This window comes from Podarcis vaucheri (assembly GCF_965113315.1).
Source record: "Podarcis vaucheri genome assembly, chromosome: 9".
Classification (NCBI taxonomy): Eukaryota; Metazoa; Chordata; class Lepidosauria; order Squamata; family Lacertidae; genus Podarcis; species Podarcis vaucheri.
In genome coordinates this window covers 57,652,496-57,676,559 of record NC_138767.1, presented here as the reverse complement: position 1 = coordinate 57,676,559, position 24,064 = coordinate 57,652,496, and the positions used below count along the sequence as shown (strand labels likewise).

The 24,064-nt window shown below is 44.3% G+C and overlaps 1 protein-coding gene and 1 long non-coding RNA gene across 2 annotated transcripts in view; one reads left to right on the top strand and one right to left on the bottom strand.

Moving 5' to 3' along the window:
* TUSC3 (tumor suppressor candidate 3) overlaps window positions 1-13,776 on the bottom strand; it is a 137,035-nt gene extending 123,259 nt beyond the window's left edge. The window contains exon 1 of the mRNA XM_082238275.1: window positions 13,588-13,776. Within this exon, the coding sequence (XP_082094401.1) occupies window positions 13,588-13,704 (117 nt within the window). The 5' untranslated portion in view covers window positions 13,705-13,776. The remainder of the gene's footprint in view (window positions 1-13,587) is intronic.
* Window positions 13,777-13,788: 12 nt separating this feature from the next.
* Window positions 13,789-24,064, top strand: part of LOC309540930 — a 43,274-nt gene continuing 32,998 nt past the window's right edge. The window contains exons 1-2 of the long non-coding RNA XR_014223531.1: window positions 13,789-13,933; window positions 16,921-16,990. This is a non-coding gene — a long non-coding RNA (uncharacterized lncRNA). The remainder of the gene's footprint in view (window positions 13,934-16,920; window positions 16,991-24,064) is intronic.

Below are 24,064 nucleotides of genomic sequence, written 5' to 3'. Positions count from 1 at the left end.
GAATCGACATTATCATTTCAGAAGTTTTACTCTAGTATCAGGCACAGTAATTGTGTCAGAGCTCAAAGCTCAGAGCATGTGGTAATGCTGGAGAGGACATTTTTCTTGGGAACAATCATATGAGCAATCCAAACCAGTCAGGGATCACATGGAGAATACTGGAATGAGAGATAGCAAGAACTGGATACATGATGAAGTCAAAAAGCCAATTAAGATCAATGTTTGCTGACGCTGCCCTCTCAACAGGTGAATACAGTGGTACCTCGGAAGTCGAACAGAATCCGTTCTGGAAGTCCGTTCAAATTCCAAAATGTTCAGAAACCAAGGTGCGGCTTCTGATTGGCTACAGGAAACTTCTGCAGTCAATTGGAAGCCGCGTCGGACGTTCGGGTACCAAAGAATGTTCACAAATTGGAACACTCACTTCTGAGTTTGTGGAATTCGGGAGCCAAAATGTTCAACTTGCAAGGCGTTCAGGATCCAAGGTACAACTATACTTTCATCTCCTCTCAGGGCAACTTCCTATAAAATTCCTGTAACAAATTCCTGTAACATGGACAATACCATTCCCACAGATAAATGTTTCCATCAAAATGTATCTACCTTTCAGTTGAGCCCTAAATATCTTCAGAAGAAATAAAACAACACACATATAAAAGGAAGGGCAAATTTTAAAAGTTTTTTAAGGCAGGAAGCAAGAAGGTAAATTAAAGAAATCCACAATATATCGGCAAATTTAGTCGTCTGAAGAAGTGCAAGCGGCAGCTTAAATATATAGCAGAAAAATGATAACTCCCGCTCATCATCACTCTTACATGTACAGTTCAACAAAAGTTTTGTTTTTTTAAAGTTCCATTATATGAACACACTTTCTGTTCACCCATTTCTATAGTAGGGTCAATAGTATGTTTGAAATATTATATGGCTTACTTCAGTGCTATCATTCTCTGCTCCTTCCCAATCCACCCCCTAGTTTAAAATATTTACTTTGCAGGATTTTTTCAAAAGCTTTTGTACACCAGGAAACAGACTCTCCTAACCTTAGTTCATAAATATATTCTGAAGTATTTCAAAATGGTATGTGTAAGAAGTCAGATAGCCTGTACAAAGAGCAATATGGTGTGAAGTAGAGAGACAAATTTCCTCCAGAGAACATTTGTCTCTGTGTTGCTTTTGTTTATTATGGTTTGTATTTTTGTGTTTTTATATTGCAAACCACCCTGTGATCCTCGGATGAAGGGTGGTATAGAATTTTTTAACAACAACAACAACAACAGAAATAGTTCCACATCTAAAATTAGGGATTCCTCTACCAGAAGAGAACAGACATCACTTATTTTGTTTTCCAGGGCTACTTTCACCAAGAATCTCTGCAAGCATCTTCTGAACTTTGTCCAAAAATGCAAAAGAGGACACCTTAACCTTTCTGCTCTTACTTTACATTCATTTGCTCTCCATTAGTACCACCCTGGCCAAGAGTCAAATCTAGCACAATTAAGACAAAATTGATCTAAAGGCTGATCCTGATATTTTTCTGCGCATGCTGCATTTTCAGCCTGATTCTCTTTTCTAAAGGGAAGGAAGATCTGGAGGTAGCATCACAGGCCTTTTGCATTTTTCAAAGGAGTGTTTTGTCTCCAGAGTTTATACTTTCCACATGCAGACGGCCTAAAGCATGGCTAGGAAAGCAGATGAGGCAATTCGTTGCACTGAATCAACTGCATTGCAGAAAATAAAGGTCTAGAGCAGCCTTCATCCACCTGGTGCCCTCCAATGTTTTGGACTACATCATCTCCTCTCATCCCCAGCCCCTGGCTATGTTAGCTGGGCCTGATGGGATATACAGTCCAAATACAGGAGCAGAGTTGAGAGAGAAAAGGCCTTAGAGGAGAAATTTGTGCTTCTATTTGGCAATGTTCAAGGTCGCATTTCTTGATACCGAGAGCACATTTTTTTCTGGATTAAAATGGGAGGCATTCTCTCCTCGGTGCTCAAAAAACACATCTTACTTTCTCAGTCAGTTTCAAGAATAAACGCCAGACATCCTTTTGCACAATACCCACCCTGTTTACCCAGTGCTTTCTAGGCAATGAAGAGTCTTCAGAGATTCTCTTCAGCGGTCAATTGAAAAGGTTGCCATCAGGAAACCTCAGCGCTTCCTTACTTCCTCTCCCTAATGTAACTAGGCCACCCTTCTTCAACAGCCCTAGAGTAATGGTTGCATAAAATATAACTGCTTAATTTTTCAAAACATGCTTTGGCTCTAATATGCCCCAACATGTCGTTTGAGCATCACTGATTTAAAGCACACTTTGTGCAATAGATCAAATGATTTACAGGAGCACAATTTGTGCTTTTGAAGAAAATGTGTGAGATCCATGCCTGAAGGCATCCAGACTCCACAAATGTAGCCTCATGCAGAATGCATTAAAACTTCATTTCTCGAACATACCCTTTCTTGCAATGTACACGTTGTCTCTTTGGCTATAACCACTGTACCCACCACGGAGTTGTCCTAGCTATTTCAACCGAACTACAATATGAATTAACAGGTTACCTTTCCAACCAGTCAGATATCACCACTACTTATTAAAAGAGCTGAATTAAAATGGAAATACAAGTTTCCAACATCCATGTCATCAATGCATCTGTTCCACAAGGAACACTCATGAGAAAGTTTGTGAAACTGGTGATCACAAACTTTTCCATGCCAATGCTATAAAGGTAGCCTCCTCAGTTATCATTTTCATCTTTCAAGCAATGCATTTTAATTCAAAGAAGAGAAAGTGAAAGTGTAGCGCACCATTCTTCGTGAGAAAAAGAATCAAAACACATAGGGTTCATAAAAGACAAGTGTGGTAACGTTCTTTGTGAAAACATGCAAACTGTGTTATTGCAATTTGCAAACAAATTCTGTTCTCAATACTAAGACAGGTGAGATCAACACATTAAAAATAGAATCTGGCATATCAGACTGCCAAGGCCAGATGCAATTCGCCCCATGATCTCTAAGGAACTGAATAAAGAATTGGCTCAGCCACCAGAAAAACCAGGAAGGGTTCCAAAGCTTTTGAAGGCCAATTAAGTATCCATAGCTAATGAGTGAAGGGGGAGAGGATGATAGATTTTCAAGTACACGTCTAGGTCCAGTAAAATAGAAAGTTCTGATACAGTCTCTCTTTCCCCACCCACCCCATCCATGTAAGGAGTGAAGAAGTTCACATTAAACTTAAAGCGCTGGGGTGAGCTTTAGGAACAACAAAAATGACTTGATGACTAGCCACCTGGATTGCTGAAGAAAGCACAAAGCAAGCATCTCCTCCTTCAACGAGGAGCACTCTGTATACAACCTCACATTTGCCTTCCCTTACACCCTCTGTCCCCAACTTTGTTCCTTCAAACTCAATCAGCTCAACTTATCTACATTTTGGTGGTACAGCAGCAAGATTTGGCTGCTATCTCATTTTCCTTAGTCCATCAAACAATACACTAAAATAATACTGAGACTATTTTTACCCCCTCCAGCACATTCATAGCACACATCCTCCTTTTCCTGCAGGACTAAAGATCTACTTAAGACGGTTCATGTCCCCCCCCCCATATATATATATATATATATATATATATATATATATATATATATGTCAGGGGATGGTTAGCTGCTTGTGCTTAAAATTGTGCCCCTTCAGAGTTTGTGCGACCCCACAAACCTCTGTGTGTGACAGAGCTCCTCAGACATGTCTGCTCTAGTCACTAGTAGAGTCTGACAGTGGCTGTCTGCGGAAGCGCTTCCAGCAAAGAAGTTCCTTAACGGAAACGCGTCTCCTGGACTCACGACGTGGCAGCTTCCGGCGCAGCATGGGTCTCCCTGCAGTTGCTTCTGACACCTCCCCGCTATTTTCGCTCGAAGTGTCTCTCACCCCTTTCTCTCCCCTGCTGCTTCCTGCCTGGGCTGCTGCGTCTCTCTCAGCATTACTGAGATCCTCCTCCAGAGACCCCGCGCTCCCCCTGCTGGTCCCTGCTTTGGCTGTTGACTCTCTCCCAGTCTCTGGGAGCCTTACCACTTCCCTTTCCTCCGATGTCAGTTCCCTGACATCCACCTCCCCTCCAGGGCCCCCCTCTCCCCCGCCCCTACTTTCTCCTCTGGGCGGTGAGGAGCTGAAACCCCTAAAAGAATCCTCTTCATCTTCAGACGTCTCGAACAATTCCCTCCATCGGTCTTCGTTCCGACTCGCTGAATCCTCCTCCACCTCGGAATCAGCGAACCCCTCCAACTCTTCTTCGTCGTCGGTGGTGGCGAAGTATTCCCTCCGGAACCTCGCCACTGGCTGGGGTTTTCTAGGGAATCTCTGATGAAAAGTTTCAATCAAAACCTCGTCATCTACCTCCTCTGCCCTGACCCAGGTGTTTTCCGACTCCGGCTCCCCTTCCCACATTACCAAATACTCTACTTGCTCTCCCCTCCACCTGGAATCGAGAATCTCCGCTACATGGTAGCTGTGTTCTTTTTCCTCCATAGCTGGTCCCCTATTGACCCTCCCCTCTCTGTCCCCTATATACGGTGACAGCAATGATCTGTGGAACACTGGGTGCAACTTCATGTGGTTCGGTAACCGGAGTCTGAAAGCCACTGGGTTGACCTGTTGCGTGACTTCAAATGGGCCCAGTCTTTTGGGTCTTAACTTCTTACAACCTCCTTTAAATGGTAACCCTTGGGTGGACAGCCACACCTGGTCCCCCACCCTAATGCTTTCCCCTTCCCTTCTGGTTTTGTCTGCCTGCCTCTTATATTCCTCCTTCGCCCTGTTTAAATTAAGTTGGAGCTGGCGATGGATCGCTTCCATTTCTTCAACGAACTGTTCTGCGGCAGGAACTCTCCAGTTCTCCCCCTCCCCCCCTGGGAAGGCTCGGGGATGACACCCGTGATTGGCCAAAAAAGGGCTCATCCCCGTGGACACGTTCTCTGCATTGTTATAGGCAAATTCTGCCAACGCCAGCTTCTCCACCCAATCATTCTCTCTGTCATTCACATAACACCTCAAATATTGCTGGAGGACACCATTAGCTCTTTCCGCCTGCCCATTGGTTTCTGGATGACGGGCAGTGGAAAAATTCACCTCTACATGCAATAAGCTCATGAGCTTCCTCCAGAACCTGGAAGTAAATTGTTTCCCTCGGTCCGAAACCACCCTCAAGGGGGCACCATGCAACCTAAACACATTTTCCACAAACAATTTAGCGGTTTCTTCTGCTGTGACCGCATGTGAGCAGGCTATAAAGTGGGCCATCTTGGTTAACAGGTCTACTACAACCATAATGGCTGTCTTCCCTTTGGACCTGGGCAGATCAGTCATGAAATCTATTGCCACTGCCTCCCATGGTCTTTCCGGCGTGGGTAGTGGTTCTAATAAACCTGCCGGTGCCCGCCTCTCCCCCTTGGCTCGTTGACATCGGTCACACCCTCTCACATATTCACGCACATCTTCCCTGACCTTGGGCCACCAGAATTCCCTGGTAACCAGCCACATGGTTTTGTGTTGCCCAAAATGCCCTGCTGTGGGGCTATCGTGCAGTTGCTTGAGTACCTTTTCCCTCAATTCCCCTTCAGGTATGTATAACGCTCCCTTGTAGTACAACGCCCCGTTTCTCTCCTCAAAACCCCCGGGTTTGTCTCCCTCCCTCCTGAGACCCCTGAGTTTGTCCTGGGCGTATTCATCCTGCACCGTTCCCTCTACCAGTTCCCTTTGCCCCACCAAAGCCGCCCCACACACCCAGCGGTCCTCGGGAATAACATGGGTCTCTTCGGGTGCACCCTCTCCCTCCAAATATTCAGGTTTGCGTGAGAGAGCGTCCGCCCTAACGTTCTCCGGGCCTGGTACGTAACAAATCTCAAAGTTAAATTTGGAGAACTCCTGGGCCCATCTCAACTGCCTTTGGTTGAGCACTCGCGCAGTTCTCCAATACTCTAGATTCTTATGGTCCGTGCACACTTGCACCTTCTGTTGTGCACCAATTAGTAGATGCCTCCATCTCCGGAAGGCCTCATAAATCGCAAGAAGTTCCCGGTCGTGCACCGTGTAGTTTCTCTCAGATTTGTTCAGCTTTCGCGAAAAGAAGGCACACGGTCGCCACTTTGACCCCTCCTTCCCCGGCTGCAGAAGAAGCACCGCCCCTATGGCTCTGTCCGAAGCGTCTGTTTCGACCCTCAGCTTTTTTTGTAAATCCACATGTAGAAGTTGTTCGTCAGAGGCGAAGGCCCTTTTCAGTTCCTCAAACGCTCGCTCCGCCTCCCCCGTCCAAACAAACTTCTTTTTGCTGCTGAGACAGTCCGTGATGGGCGCCGTCAGGTGGGCGAAGTTTCGGATGAACTTACGATAAAAGTTTCCAAACCCTAGGAACCTCTGCACATCCTTCTTGGTCTTGGGTGTTTTCCATTCCAGCACCGCTTGAACCTTGCCGGGGTCCATGGCCAACCCCTTGTCTGACAAGCGGTACCCCAGGAATTCCACCTCCTTGGTATGAAACTGACACTTTTCCAGTTTCACCCACAGTCTGTTGGCTTGCAGCCTGCTCAACACTTCTCTGACGTCTCTCACATGTTGCTCCTCATTCTCCGAATACACCAACACGTCATCTAAGAAGGCCACGCAATTCTTGTAGAGCAAAGGCCCCAGTACATGGTTCATAAAGGCTTGAAAACACGCGGAGCCTGTTTGTAATCCAAAAGGCATAACGAGGTATTCAAATGCCCCCAAAGGGGTGAACATGGTGGTCTTCCATTCATCCCCTTTCCTTATACGTATCAGGTTGTACGCCCCCCTTAGGTCCAGCTTTGTAAAAATCTTTCCTTTTCGCACCCTGGTCAAAATATCATCAATCCTGGGCATAGGAAAAGCCGCCGGCTCTGTCACTGCATTTAGGGCCCGAAAGTCACATACCAGCCTCGGCTTGTCCGTGTTTTTTTTATCCACAAAAAACACTGGGCTACCCCCCGCTGCCTTGGACTCTCTGATGAAGCCTCTCTTCAGGTTCTTGTCAATGAACGCTCGCAACTCCTGCATCTCCCTGTCTGACATGGCATACAACTTGCCTACAGGAAGCTGTGCTCCAGGGAGTAAATTGATCTGGCAATCAAAGGGCCTATGCGGGGGTAGTTGGTCCGCTTCCTTCTCGCTGAACACGTCGCTGAGATCAGCATACTGTGGTGGCACCTTCCCCTTCTCCATCACTTCCGTCCCTGCTAGGGTGGCTTGGGCCCCTGCTGACCCCTTTTCCGCCCTGCAGTGTTCTAAGCAGTGTGCGGAACCGAAGGAAACCACTCTTTGATGCCAGCCCACCAGCGGATCATGTAGGGCTAGCCAGCTCATTCCCAAAATAATGGGAGCGCCTCCCAAGGTGGCCACATTAAACGCTATCAGTTCTGTGTGCCTTGCCACCCTCATTATCATTGGGACGGTCTGCAAGCTGACGCCTCCTCCCAACAGTTCCCTGCCATCAATCGTGGTCACCTGCAGGGGGTTGCTTAAAGGGATAGTCTGTATCTGGTGTTCAGCAGCAAACTCCTTGCTCATGAAATTGCAGGAGCTGCCTGAGTCCAACAGCGCCTTTATTTTTAGGGGGTGTCCATTTTGCAGCTCTAGCGACACTTCAATCACTAGAGCAGGTCGAGGAGCTTCTGGCACTGGCACTTGGGGAAGGGGCACTTTCACTGCTCTTTGGCCTGGCTGCAGTGCCCTGCTGGCAACCAGGCGTTGGCTTTTACCTGCTCCGTTTCTCCCTGCTCTTCCCCCTCAACAGCTCCCACCATCCCTTGCCATTCCTTCCTCTGGGGGCAGACTCTGGCAAAGTGGCCTGGCTGTTGGCAGAGATAGCATTTCCGGGCTCCCTTTCCCTCCTTCTTCGCCCCCTCACTGGGCTTTGAAACTGCGCGCGCGCGGGCTGTTCCGATTTCCATCGGCTCTGCCGGCGGGAAAGCTGGCTCAGGAATGTCTGGAATGCGTAACTCCTTCCAACGTTCCCCTCTCCCTTCCCGCCTCTCCAAGGCTCTTGCCTCCTGGCGCGCTCCAATGGTCAGCGCAGATTTGGTCAGCTGATCCATAGACCCCGCCCTGGGGCTCCTGGCCAGCTCGTCTTTCACAGCTGAAGAAAGACCTTCTTCAAATAGCATCTGAATGGGTGCCGCCGATAAATCCCACCCCAATCTGTGAATCAGCATGGTAAATTCAGTCCAGTACTCACGGACAGATCTGCTTCCCTGCTTGCAAGCCATTAGCTGTCTGCGTACCACCCCTTCCTCAATATCGCTGGAAAACATGATATCCATTGCACGAAAGAATTTCATAGTGTCCTTTAGGATATCGTTGTGCGTTGCCATCAGGGGTCGAACCCAGTCCCGCGCCCCCTTCTCAAGATGCCCAATTACGAACGCAACTCGCGATTCCTCATCAGGGAACTCATCAAACTGCACATTCAGAGCATATTGCATCTCAGTCCTAAAGGCATGGTAATCCTTGGGGTCCCCCCCAAACTTCTGCACCAATCCTGGTACCTTTCTGGGGAACTGAGTGGTTCTCCCCTTTTTGTCAGCATCCTGAGCCCTTCTCTCCTCGAGCCTCGCCGTCTGCAGCGCAAGTTGGACCTCCAGAGCTTGATACCTTTCTTCCAAGCTTGGACCAGCTCCAACCCCTGCGTCTCCGGTTCCGACTGGGTTGCTCATGATGCTTTCTCCTGCACAGGCAGCGTACAGAGACTGTCAGACTGCTGTCAGGGGATGGTTAGCTGCTTGTGCTTAAAATTGTGCCCCTTCAGAGTTTGTGCGACCCCACAAACCTCTGTGTGTGACAGAGCTCCTCAGACATGTCTGCTCTAGTCACTAGTAGAGTCTGACAGTGGCTGTCTGCGGAAGCGCTTCCAGCAAAGAAGTTCCTTAACGGAAACGCGTCTCCTGGACTCACGACGTGGCAGCTTCCGGCGCAGCATGGGTCTCCCTGCAGTTGCTTCTGACACCTCCCCGCTATTTTCGCTCGAAGTGTCTCTCACCCCTTTCTCTCCCCTGCTGCTTCCTGCCTGGGCTGCTGCGTCTCTCTCAGCATTACTGAGATCCTCCTCCAGAGACCCCGCGCTCCCCCTGCTGGTCCCTGCTTTGGCTGTTGACTCTCTCCCAGTCTCTGGGAGCCTTACCACTTCCCTTTCCTCCGATGTCAGTTCCCTGACAATATATATTTCTCTTACATCGTTTCTGTGCCTACACTGATTTTCTTTTAAAACATGAAGAACATGACTTACAATAGAACAATGTGACTAGATTCAATGCAATGTATGCCACTCAAAATTTATTATTCTTGCTAATTCTGCTTCCCTCTTTTCCTCTGCTTCTTCTATTCTCTATCTTTTCTGTCACGCTTTTGTTCATGCTCCCTTTCTTTCCCATGCAATCCTCATCCCAGCATATCTATCTCTTTCTGTTAGTTTCTTCATTTCCCAAAAAGTTCTTCCCCATGTCAACATCTTCTTATTTAGCCTCCCCACAAGTTTTACACAGCCTTTTAAAAATGCAATCTTGCCCTCCCATTTCTCTCACTCAATTCTAGTCCTTTACCCTTTGCTTTTCAACTTTTTGGGACTTAGAAGCAGGTCTTAATCGGAGTTGGGGTTTCCTAGATAGCTATGGATATTACCTCCACATGGTGTAGTGATGGCCCTCCACTTGGACAGCTTTAAAAGAATGGAAAAATTCATGGGGGATAAGCCTATCAATCATTACTAGCTACAATGCAGGAAGTATGCCTCTGAAGAGTTGTTGCTGGGAATCACACATGGGGAGAGTACTGTTACAGTCAAGTCCTGCTTACGGGTTTCCCATAGGAAGATGCCCTTTTGCCTGACCCAGCCAAGCTCTTCTTTATGTTCCTAAGAGAACAGCTCCAGAACCTCTTTCTATGGAAAGGCCTTGGAGCAGAAGAAAGAATAAGTGAAGGTATAGGCAGACCGCAATTACTCAGCAGAGGGGAAAAGGCAACCACAAGCCACATGAAGCAGGAGGAAGGGCTCTGCTTTCCAAGTAATCGTCTTGAACCATGGCTCTCTGAATTAAGTGCTGACTAAAAGGCAGCCTGATAAGAGCTAGGGATATCGGTTCCATCCCTCAGTCCAGTATATCTGAAGGAGCGTCTCCACCCCCATTGTTCTACCCGGACACTGAGGTCCAGCGCCGAGGGCCTTCTGGTGGTTCCCTCACTGTGAAAAGTCAAGTTATAGGGAACCAGACAGAGGGCCTTCTCAGTAGTGGCACCTTCCCTGTGGAACACCATCCCACCAGATGTCAAAGAGAACAACAACTACCAGACTTTTAGAAGACATCTGAAGGCAGCCTTGTTTAGGGAAGCTTTTAATGTTTGATGTATTACGGTATTTTAATATTTTGTTGGAAGCTGCCCAGAGTGGCTGGGGAAGCCCAGCCATATGGGCGGGGTATAAATAATACATCATCATCACCATCATCATTATTATTAGGAGAAGCAGAAGCCATAATAAAACCAAACAAGGGAAGGATCCCTTTTTCCACTGATGCACTCAGGTCTCCATTTCTACTTTTCCTCCAATCTAATTCTAACAGCACAAAGCTGCAGATATGCCTACACAGGAATAAGTCCCACCAAGCTGAATGGGGCTATTCCCAGGTTAAGCAGGTAAAGGCTTACAGACCACACTTTGGTAAAAGCAAATGGCACCCCACTAGGTTTATAGCAAAGATTCAAATTAAAATAATTCAACACTTTACTATTTGGGCCATTTTTACTCAGAAATATCACCAATTTCAGGAGACTCACTTTCTACTGGTTAACTCTTAACTACTGAAGTCATGAAACACAGCACTTGGCTCATAAGAAAAACCCTGGATTAATCAGAAAGATACACACATCCTGTAATACATAAAGCAATGGGAAAATAATTTTAAAACTTCCTAAAGATCCTGATCCTAAATATGTCAGTTTCCTTTATTTGCAGCAGTAGCCTGATGGGGAACAGACAGCTGCTGAAGGAATGGTGAGGGCTTGCAGGCTGTTGCAAATTTGTTTACAAGTTCATTTAGTATAAAAGCTAGCCACACATATTTTTTATTATTAGTACAAGCTGCAGATAAGCATCAGGGTTGCATATTGTCACATTTTTATTGTATAAGTGCTAAGATCAGCAGCTACAGTGTTTCTCATTATCTCAAACAAATTACAATAGTTTGTTTGGGTGTAAATCATGTGCCCAGCATATTGTGATCACAAAGGATAGGGTAGAAGACGTTTACTGACTACGAGGCTCACAAAGTAGAACACTTATGAATTCTACTTCAAAATCTCTTGATTTATAAACTTCATCTCACAATATTTATATAGTATGAATAATTTCAGAGTGTTGTTGTATACTAGCTATTCAACAGCTAACTAGCTAGCTGGTTAGAAGTTGTCCAGTCACAAAAGGCATTACTCACTGAATACATGCTACAAAGCCAGAAAGTTAAAAGTTTCCAGAATAATTAATCCAGGTTCATAGATATAAAGTATTTTCCCACCCCTTCTATGCATGTTAAATGGTAAAGCAAGGAGTTTAATCCCAATCAGTAGCCAATGGTGGCTAAGAGACTTGAAGTATAAGTGTGGAAGGATGCAGACCTATCTATTATGCAGTTGTCTGAAGACCTTATTGCCATGGCTACATTCAAAAACATAGGCATCAATCTTGTGGGGGTACCTATTTGAAAATCTGAAAGCGTTATACTTACTTATATGTTTAATTTAATACCCATGTACTGATGGTCATGGTATTCATAGTTGATGCTGATTTGATTTACTGTTATTATCTATATTATTACTATTATTTGTATATTATATTTTATCTTTATTTTTTCTTCTCTTTAATTCACTTTTCCCTTTTTTCTTGGTAAACATGCCAATAAAATAATAATAACATAATCAAGTAAGATAGAGGGACAGTTAATTCAAGCCAAGCGCAGCAGTGTTATTTTATCTCTGCAACAAAGGAGGTTCCCCCGTTTTTCAGGGGATATACCGGATGTCTGGCATTAAATGGAGAAGGGAATGGAGAAGGGAAAAAATAGCATGTATTGATGGCAAAAAGACTAGGGAAGGGTCCATATTATAGAAATATCCAACAGCAGCATTGGATGTACTACTAAATTATGAAAACTTGAAGAGGCAGAATTATTGCTGATATTAATTTAACCACAACAGCTATTTAAATATATAACATTCTGCACTATGCAGCAGTTAGGAGAGGGTATATATATGGGACAAATGTAAGGACAATGACCAGCTAATAGGAAATTGTACAAGTGATTAAGGTGGACTTAAATATCACAGGTGGTATCAAAACATAGTGTGGCGAAGAACAAGGGAGAAAGGAAGGAAAACAACAACAAAGCAGTAATTAATTCCTAAAACGATGCTCCTGGCATGTGAAAATCACACAGTGAATTCCTTTCCGCTTATTTCCAAATAGGTGCTTGTGTTTATGTCAGAAGAGACTTTCATCACATGTTCAGAGACACTTTCTTTTTCTCCACCGTAACACCACGTGTTCCATCGATAAAACAAGCTGTGGGATGTGAGATGTAGAACTGATTTTGCTTACATGATCTAACAACATTTTTGAGGGGTGGGGGTTTTTTTGTAAATAATTCAAAAACGTATTAAACAAAAGAAAATAGGTTCTGAATTTAAACACTAGTTATGTCTCTTATCTTATACAGCTTTTGCATTGGTGGTTCAGTGGTAGAATTCTCAGCTGCCACACAGCTTTTGATCAGCAGTCCTGAGCAAGGCAAACACTCAACCTTCTCCACATTCCTATTATTATTATTATCAGTGCTTTTGGGGGGGGGGCGGGGACGCAGGGGAAGGCATACCCCTAAACATTTTGTGAATCTTTTTACTTTTCTCCATTTGCTGTGTTTATTTCCCCCCCCCCCCCGATTTGAACTAAAAATGGTGATTTTCTTGAGTCAAAATGAGAGGACCCCTAAACACGTTTTATTTTTTTAGAAATAAGCACTGATTATTATATACCGCCCTTCATCCAAAGATGACAGGCGGCTTACAACACACACACACACACAAACCCCACATAGCATAATAACGAACATTCCTAGGCAGAAACCTTAAGAATCCCTCTCTCCCCCATGTCCAACCTATGTTTGTCCCTCAGAGGGATGGATGACTGGGGGGCGGGGGGGGGAGGGAGGCAGCGAGGAGGAGGGTGGGGGGAAAATGATTGCTATAAACGAAAATCAATAATGAAATCTTAAATGTGGGCATTCATATTGTATAAATAAAATTGTAAATAGAAAACAACAAACAAATAGAAAAGGATATTAAATATATATATATATACACCAACACAAAGGAGCTGCAGGGGGGAAGGTGGAGAATATATTAAACTCATAAACAAAGGGAGCTGGCGGGGTTTGTGTGTTGAACCCTAGCTATCTCCCCCCCCCACACACACACACACAGGGAGGCAGAAGGGTCTCGCGGGTGGGGCGCGTGGAAACGGGAGAGAAGCGAGCGGCTCTACCTCCTTCTTCTTCTGACCTCCCCCGAACTGGACACACAGGAGGAAGAGGAGGAGGAGGGGGGGAAGGAGGCTGCTCCCCACAGGCAGGTGCGGCGCGAGGCGCCGTGACGGGGCCATGGCTTCCAAAGGGCGCCGGCGCGTCAGTCTCCGCCACGAGCACCTGGGAAACGCCGTTATCCACGCCGTTCTCCTCCGCGCTGATTGGGCACCGAGGAGCACCAATCCAAAAGCGAGCCTGCTCCTGGGCAAAGCCTTCTGGGAAATGTAGTCCGATCCGATCCGTTCCGTGGCGGTGGTTCTCAAAGGGTGCGGAGCGCCGCGCAGGTGCGGCAGGAGAGGATGGCAGGTGTGGCGGGACCCGCTCAAAGAAGCGTTTAAACATTTCACTATACTGTACTGTACTATACTATACTATACTATACTATACTATACTATACATGCGTATGTATATATGTGTGCATGTGTGCGTTTCTCTCTGTGTGTATATATATACGTCTATATGTGTGTGTTTCTATTATACACACACACATATATATATATATACATTTATTCCTCATGTTACATTTGCTTCATGTTACGTTTTTTCAGGTTGCGTCCCACGCCAACCCGGAAGTACCGGAAAGGGTTATTTCCGGGTTTCGCTGCTCACGCATGCGCAGACACGCAAAACGATGTCACGTACATGCGCAGAAGTGGCAAGTCGCAACCCGCGTGTGCGCAGACGCGGCACTGTGGGTTGCGTTCTTCTCATGTTGCGAACGAGCCTCTGGAACGGATCTTGTTCACAACCAGAGGTACCATTCTGTATACACACACACACATACACACATAAATATTCGCAGAATGTGGAATACGCATCTTTTCAAAATCAAGCACTGCTAGGAGTTGTTGCTTTTTGTTTCCCAGTGTATTTCTTATTGATAAAAAAATTTAGTGCGGCATGAGCATATTACTATTATTATTAAATATGTTTTCGTTATTAGTTTTATTATTTATACCCGGCCCACCTTGCTGGGTTTCCCCAGCCACTCTGGGCGGTTTCCAGCACATATAAAAACTTAATAAAACGTCAGACATTAAAAAACTTCCTGATACAGGGATGCCTTCAGATGTCTTCTAAAAGTTGTGTACAGTGGTGCCCCGCAAGACGAAATTAATTCGTTCCGCAATTTTTGTCGTCTAGCACGAAATCCCATAGGAATGCATTGAAAATCAATTAATGCGTTCCTATGGTCAAAAAAAGTCCAAACAAAGCCAAATTTGGTACAACAACAGTTTATTAACTGCTCTTTAAAGTCACACATACTGTAAAGAGCAGTTCAAAAATTTAAGGGAAAACAAATTAACTTTATAAACAAAACATGTCTTTGTTTTTAGTCAAAGAAAAAAAGTCGCGAGACGTTTTCGTCTTGCGAAGCAAGCCCATAGGGGAAATTCGTCTTGCGAGGCAAATCGCGAACGGAAAAAACTTTCGTCTAGCGAGTTTTTTGTATTGCGAGGCATTCGTCTTGCGGGGCACCACTGTAGTTCTTTACTACCTTGACATCTAATGGGAAAATGTGGTTCAGAGGGAAGAAGTTTGAGAACCACTGTTCTGAGTCCCCCCCCCCGCCCGCTTCCTCTTTCGTAGGGTTTCCTTATTATTTTATGTATATTACAGTGGTGCCCCGCAAGACGAAATTAATTCGTTCCGCAATTTTTGCCGTCTAGCGAATTTTTCGTCTTGCGAAACACGAAATCCCATAGGAATGCATTGAAAATCAATTAATGCGTTCCTATGGTCAAAAAAAGTCCAAACAAAGCCAAATTTGGTACAACAACAGTTTATTAATTGCTCTTTAAAGTCACACATACTGTAAAGAGCAGTTCAAAAATTTAAGGGAAAATAAATTAATTTTATAAACAAAACATGTCTTTGTTTTTAGTCAAAGAAAAAAAGTCGCGAGACGTTTTCATCTTGCGAAGCAAGCCCATAGGGGAAATTCGTCTTGCGAGGCAAATCGCGAACGGAAAAAACTTTCGTCTAGCGAGTTTTTTGTATTGCGAGGCATTCGTCTTGCGGGGCACCACTGTATTCCTGAACATAAAGCAATCACCACTGTGAAACCTGGTTCTTTGCTTGCTTTAACGTAAGTCCCACTTTATTCAATGGGACTTAACATCTGCAAGCAAGAGTGCAACCTGGATAGCAGCCTTAATTAAGAAGTTTGTTGTTTTGACCTAAGCCCCCTTTCCCTACATAGGAAAGCAAACGTACACAGTGATATGAAGCTGAGAAAATATCCGTAGCTTGCCTTTAATGCGGGGTAGAGAGAAGTGTGTGTGTGTGTTTTAGCATTCTGTGCAACTTAAAACACACTATTTGATACGTGTCCACTCAGAAGTAAGTCGAGTTGAGTTCAGAGGTCCTTAAAGGTAAAGGCAAAGGGACCCTTGACCATTTGGTCCAGTCATGGACGACTCTGGGGTTGCGGGCTCATCTCACTTTATTGGCCGAGGGAGCCGGCGTACACCTTCCGGGTCATGTGGCCAGCACGACTAAGCCGCTTCTGGCGAACCAGAGCAGCACACGGAAACACCGTTTACCTTCCTGCCAGAGCGGTACCTATTTATCTACTTGCACTTTGACATGCTTTTGAACTGCTAGGTTGGCAGGAGCAGGGACTGAGCAACAGGAGCTCACCCTGTTGCAGGGATTCAAACCACCGACCTTCTGATCAGCAAGCCCTAGGCTCTGTGGTTTAACCCACAGCACCACCCGCGTCCTTACTCTGAAGTATATGGATATTAGGCTGCTACGTATATAGTATATGACTACCTTTATCTAGCCCCCATACATTACATTTAGTATCCTAGAATCATATAAATGTGGGGTGGGAAGGGACCATGAGGAATATCTAATTCAACCCCCTACAATGCAGGAATCTGTCCCCAGTGTATATCTCAAACCCATGACCTTGAGATTAAGAGTCTCATACTCTACCGATATAAGAATAATGACAATGTCACCAATAGTATCAGAGGTGATTGCGGATTTCTGTGCCTTTAATAGCTGGCCAGCAGACAGAAATATAGCAAATTTAGAAACACACACACACCCGCTTCCAGAAATAAAGCTTTGTAGGCTAATTTTCTGCCTATGAAATAGTTTCTGAGTGCACAAAAAATCTTGCCATAAGAAGGTTCACGGCCAATTCTCATAACCAAATTAAAGAAGGATCCTGGAATTTATTGCTGGTTTGTTTGTTTAAATTAAATAAGGTTAAAGCTTGTCATGATTAAGATAAATGAGCAATGGATGTGCTATTAAAATATTCTCTTTACTCGAAACAGAAACAAGCGATAATAAATGTGATGGTTGGGATATCCTATGCAGCACAATCTAGTGCATGTCTATTCAGAGGTAAGTGCTATTGAATTCAATGGGACATTCTCTTAGATAAATGTGTACAGTGGAATCTCAGGTTACGTACCACCCTCCTTATGAACGCTTCAGGTAACGAGTGCTGCTAACCCGGATGTAGATGCCCCTGGTAGCGAACTTTGCCCTGGGATGCGAGCGGAAGTCGCACACCAGCGGCACAGCACCAGCAGGAGGCCCCATTAGCGAAAGCGTGCCTCAGGTTAAGAACAGTTTCGGGTTAAGAATGGACCTCTGGAACGAATTAAGTTCGTAACCAGAGGTATCACTGTATAGGATTTCAGGCTTTGACTCTTACCCAACAAAAATTTCACAAGCTTCAGTATGTAATTATTTAGGAAATGCAACATTTTTGTTTTGTTTTGTTATTGTCAGGGCTATGTTCTTGCTAGGGCAGTCTGATATATAAAGAGAGAACTGGCATATTACACCAGGGACCCTTCTTCTTCTGTCTGCCTTCTCCTCACAATAACCAGCCAAATGTCTCTAGAAAGGAGGGCAGGAAGACAACATACTTTCTTCCACCTGCTCCCAGAAGCTGCTATTCTGTGTATCCCCCACCCTCACCCCACCCCAAATACTAAAATAATATTATTATTATTGTTGTTGTTATGTTACACCCAGCCACCCTGGGCAGCTTCCAGCAAAATATAAAAACATTATAAAACATCAACCATTATTCCATGTTCTGTGGAATACTGTCTCCATGCTTGAACGTTCTACTAACCTACCATGGCTAATAGTTACAGGTAGACCTAACCTGCACTAATTTATCTAAACCCCTTTTAAAGCCATGATTACATCTTGTGGCAATAAATTCCGTAATGGCTGGTTGCCTTTTGTCACAGAATTGTTCTATGATTTTGCCTCTCCTGAATCTACTGCTTATCAGTTTAAATTAATTACCCGGAATTACTAATATTGTCTACTTTTCTGCATCATACAATATATAGTTTTTCAAATGCCTACCGTGAGCCCCAGTCATTTTCCCCCTTCCCTCAGACCATGCCCCCTTTGCCCCTGACCACATCCATTTTGCCTCAGAAGCTTGGAAAGGTGCAAATCTGACTCATGGGCTGTAAATGGTTCTCTCTGTGCCCTAATCTAAAAAGCTCCAAACTCTTGACTCTTTGTTCTGAGGGAAACTGCCCCCTCCCCAATTCTTTGATTAATTTGGTTGACCTTTTCTGCATCTTTCGCACCGCTGTAGAACTTTTTCTGAGATAGGGCCCTGTTTCGACATAAGACCTCCAGTTGTAATAAATTGTTGTGAGATTAGCTGTCTGGTTACTCTGAATGGGTCTACTATTATGGTTTTACTTGGGGTTGTGACAGCAGTACTTAAAAAATGAGTGTCAGGTCCCTGCAAAATAAACATATAATAATAATAATAGCCTGCCTTCCTACAATACCTGAAATTGAAACAACAAAGCTACAGATAAAATAAACTGTAAAATAATAAAATTGCAAACATATAAAAATATGTAATGTTTAACTAGAAGCACACTGGAATAAAGCATCTGGGTTGGACCAAGCATGTTGCCCTGAGTCGGGTGTTCCATAATCTGGATATTGTAACTGAAAAGCCCCTCTCTTTTGACTCCACTTGCCACTCCTCATGCAAAATTGGGTTCTCAAATCATTTCTCATGAGTGGAGACAGTGTCCAACATGCCCTGGTGCCATACCTTGACTGTCAAGGTCAAAACCAACAGCAAGTTGTTACTAGTGAACCGGGTAAAGGATTGAAGTAATGTATTCAGATCTTTGGGCTTCAGCCAACCCCCCGGCACCCACATTCCAAAACAAGTGAATTGTCTGAATTGTCTTCATAGGCAGCTCAGCATAGAATGAATTATAGTAACCCAACATAGAGGTGACTAGGGCATGAATGACTGAGGTCGAGTCAAAATAACTTTAATGATCCTTTAATGGTTTTTATGTTCTCTTCAGTAGGAAATCTAGCTGCAGGGTGATGGGACTGATACCATTGCTCAGTGCAAGGAAACAGGAGTTTTACGGTTTGATTAAAGAAGCGGAGAGTTTAACAGGGATGGGTAAAGTCTGCTAGAAGATGTACTCTCTCTAGATCCAATTCAGACTTACTGAAGGAGTTCTCGTTTGATTCAGCTATGCTGTACTTACGTATTTGTAATTAAAGTTGAGGTTACAGTATGACTGGTAATCTAGACATACACAAGGACTTTTAAAAAACAAAATTCTCATTGTCAAACTGTTAAGCCACGAAAAACAACCGGAAGGAACTAAAGTAATACTTCCCCCACTTTTATATGCCTTTAGTGCAAGTGGAATATGGGGTTATTTTATTTTAGCATTTTGTTTGTTAATATCAACTGAGCTTTTATGGCAATGCAAATTGCTCACAGGCAAAGCTTTCCTTCATTTATCCACTCACATTCACAACATTTCAGGCCCTGTGGGTAGTATCCCCAGCTTCATGTAAATTGGCCAAGCTGTGCATCAGTGCTTTAACTATATGTAGCCATGATGTTTAAAACTAGACAATCGACTGAACCAATCTGACAGCTGTGCTAGAAAATTCTTCTCAAAAGGAACAATTCGCTTGCACTATAATCAGCCAAAGTAGTGCAATGTTGCAGGGGTGCAAGCGATGACCGAAAACTGAGTGGAAACTTAAAAATATAAACGGTGTAGAATATTTTATTTGTATGTTTTTTCCCTGATTTGCCATAGCATGGCTCATCTAGCCCAGCGCTAATAGCTATTCAGATGTCAGAATTAGGGGGAAATGCAGATAGCATTCATTTATAATCCACAACCCATAGAGTTCAGGGAATTGCAAGATTTCTCCTTAATTCTAGCCACTCTCAAGATAAGTCATTTGTCTTCTAGGTTGCCTCAGAGCGTCAGAGGACAGCCGGAACTCCTGGAAGTGGCCAGGTAGGATGGTTTCATGGTCTTGCCTATGCATGGCAATCTGTAAATATTTTGCAAACAGATGTGTCACTCTAAGACAAATCTATGAGTAGCATTGCATATTCTGAATGCTAGTTTCTGTAAGTGGTTTCTCCAGTTACGTTTCCGAGCATAACTCAAAGTGTTGATGTTGACCTTTAAAGCCCTAAACAGCCTCGGCCCAGTATACATGAAGGCCCATTATACTTGAAGGAGCATTTACATCCCCATCGTTCAGCCCGGACACTGAGGTCCAGTTCTGAGGGCCTTCTAGTGGTTCCCTTACTGCGAGAAGTAAGGTTGCAGGGAACCAGGCAGAGGGCCTTCTCAATAGTGGTGCCCGCCCTGTGGAACGCCCTCCCAGCAGATGTCAAGGAAATAAACAACTACCTGACTTTTAGAAAACATCTGAAGGCAGCCCTGTTCAGGACAGTTTTTAATATTAGATGTTTTATCGTGTTTTTAATACTCTATTGGGAGCTGCCTAAAGTAGCTGGGGAAACCCAGCCAGAAGCCTATCAGAATCCATATCTTGCTTTATAGTCAAAAGAAAGAAAAGTCAGGAGCTCCAATTATGGATCCCTCACACCCTGACCCTCCCATCTCATACAAGGCAATCCTCGTGTCCTCAGCCGTTTGTGTAATACTGTATAGAGACGATTGCTGTGAACTGCTTTTATAAGTCGCTGTAAAATTACATCCTACAAATAAACTCCTAATTCATATCACTGCTGTAGTAACTTCAGGGCGTTTTGTAGCTGCTTCAGCCTCTAAAATTTCCTGCTAAACCTGGAGCCTGGATTAGAAAGCCACTTGGAAATCCCATATATACTGTGCAAGCAGCTCTCCTAAGGAAGGGTACAATGCAAATGAGTAACAAAAATATTACCGTATTGGCCTGAACATAAGCTGTACCCGAATATAAGCCGCACCTTTAAAATTGGAGGGGGGAAAGAAAAAAACCCCAAATATAAGCCACTGCTCCTGGCTGCATCCTGGGCTGGGGCTGCATTGCCGATGGCCTTTCCTCTCTCCCTTCCCAGCCTTGGGGGAGAGGACGGGGGACTATGCGCAGGGCGGGCTCCGCTTTGCCACACTCCTAGTGCTGTTTGCCCCACACTCCTGGCTGCATACCATAAGGTCGGGAATATAAGCCACACTTTAACTTTTCACGGTCAGAATTTGGGGAAAAGGTGTGTCTTATATTTGGGCCAATACGGTATTTTAAATGGTTGGAAAATATTGGCTTTTGTTTCTTTCTTTTTTTTTAAAAAAGGCTTTAACATGACTAATTATTTCAGAACAAGTCTGGTGATGGTTATATCTCATGATGAATGTGTGTGTCTGTGTGCACATTCCCTAACTCCAGGATTTGATTATCCTGTGAACCGCCCTAAGACTTGCGGGCATAGGGTGGTATACAAATTTAATAATACAGTGGTACCTTGGGTTACATACGCTTCGGGTTACATACGCTTCAGGTTACAGACGCCACTAACCCAGAAATAGTACCTCGGGTTAAGAACTTTGCTTCAGGATGAGAACAGAAATCGCGCAGCGGCAGGGCGGCAGCAGCGGGAGGCCCCATTAGCTAAAGTGGTGCTTCAGGTTAAGAACAGTTTCGGGTTAAGAAGGGACCTTCGTAACGAATTAAGTACGTAACCAGAGGTACCACTGTAAATAGATAAGTAGACACAGTATTCCCCCTGGGGGACAGCAGCAAGAGAGGGCTATTGCTAGCATGTGCTGCTTGCAAACTTTCTATAGGCCACTGTGGGCAAGAGAATGCTAGACATGATAGATCTGATTCAGGCAGGCTCTTCCCACATTCTTGAGACAACCAGCGCCAGAGGCATGCAGGCAGTGAACTAGGGGGACTAGGCTAGTCGCCTAAATGCTTCTGGTAAATTAGAGTATTAAAGCCTAGCACCTTCTCAAAGCCTGGGAAGCTTCTACCCAGCTTAGGGAGGGAGGCACGATGCTCTGACAGGGCCAAGAGCCCTTCTGCCATCTTCCCAAAGCCTGCCCAGATTTGGAAAGTTGGCAGTAGACATCCAGCATCTTGTCAGAGACCTGGTACCTCCTTCCCAAAGCCCAGAAAGCTTCTGCCCGGCTTAGGGAGGCAGGTGCAACGCTCACACGTATGACATCAGCACGTCATGATTTTCCCTGCACCACCACCGCCAGCAATCGCACTCACAAGCTGGCACCTCTGGCCCTAAGGTTTCCTCCACAAAAAATGTCACCGCACACCACTGAGTCCAGCACAGAATAAGTTCTGGAAGCCTCCTCATTGCTTAGGTACCACTGGAGTTCCTAACAACCAAGCCAAAGAACCACATCTGGAAGTGGGCAAGAAAGCAAAGTAAAGTTGCAGGTGACATAATTTTTCATTCTGCATGATCGATGATGTCGTGTGTGCTGGAATGACAAAGAAGTGAAATGGAGAGCAAGTTGGAAGAAAAATTACATCTGGGTTCCTACCTAAGCACCAATTTTTGTGATGGGAATATTAATCATGACACATCATATCCAAATGAACAGTGCTTAACAAAGTACCTGAGAGCAAAATCAAGATTCCACCCCACCCTTATTTTCCACCAATCCTGAAGGCTCATCTTCTTTGACAGCAAACTGTCCTCAAAGCACTGAGCCAAGAAGAATATGTTTGGCAGCTATCAGAAACAAACAGCTTATATTGGATTCCTAGTCAATAGAACAGAAGGTGAACCTTTTTTCCAGGTAGAAATCTCTCAGGTTTATGGCTTCTCAATGCTTTGGGATGGTGCGAAGGTAATACTGATAATCTCCCAGCTATGGTGAGGCACCTGAGGGTTTCCGTTGACCTATTTGCTTCTATTCAGGAACAGTGGCAACACCCAGTATCCTCGGTCAACTGAGGCGTATCTGAGCCTCGCAGGGACCTCCCAAGCATATGTGAGGACTGAGGATTAGGCCTACTCGCCCACCCATAATCACAGCTTGATTTTTAAAAAAAAAAAAAAGAAATCATTTTAAATTTCCAGGAGGGGAAAGAATCATAGATACCACTTTGAGCTCCATGGAGGAAAGGTAGGATAGAAATATAATGATAGATAGAAAGATAGAAAGAGATAGATGATGATAGATGATAGATAGAAAGATGATAAATGATAGGAAGGTAGGTAGATATAGATAGATAGATAGATAGATATAGATAGATAGATAGATAGATAGATAGATAGATAGACAGATAACAACTCAGTAGAATTAAAAATTGGAATAAATGAGTGGAGCCTCAAATGCACTCCTTGCCTGGGGCACTGCTTGGTCTGTGGCCATCCTTGGTCTCTGTTGCACTAGAATAGGCAGTTTAGAGACTGCAGCCATCAAATTAACTTGTACATAAATGGCCTCCATGTAATTTAAGTTTTATTGGCAGGCTCCCAGAACTAATCAAATGAAAATATACACTTATGTGCGTAAGGAAGAGATTCTGCTCTGGATTAGGGAAAGCAAATCAACTGCCATAGTAGTACAAATAGCAAAACTAACAGAAGATTAACTTTTCAGAAGTGCTTGCCAGCTTATCATTATGAACAGAAAAAGCTGAAAAGAGCTGGAATAATACCTAGAATAATGGCTCGGGGTGGGGGAGGGATCCTCAGGATAAAAGGGCTGACTTTTTGCCCCAGTACCAAAAATAACTAGGAAAGAACCCAAAAAGCAATTAATATAGATGGCATTCTCACAAAGCTATTATTAACAGGAGAATCTTTATGGGTCCTGTTGCACTAAAAAAAATTGTTCTGCCTGAACTTTAGAAGAGTTCAAAAAAATCTGATACGTTTACCTTGACGATCATTTCAAAGGGGGCTAGCTGACGCTGCATATCTCTGTTAATTAATTTAACAATTGCAAATAATTGATACAGCTTTCGGGGCCTGCACATGCATGCCTGACAAAAATGTAGAATTTTCAAGTACCCATAGTGGCAGATGGAAAGAGAATGGAGGAGGCATAGTGCATAATTTCTAGACATACATACCTCTAGTAGAATCAGTGAGTTTCTGGAGCTGAACTCCCGGGTTCTGGGAAGAAACATGGGCGTTATGAGCTCTGCTTCAAACTAAACCCTCTA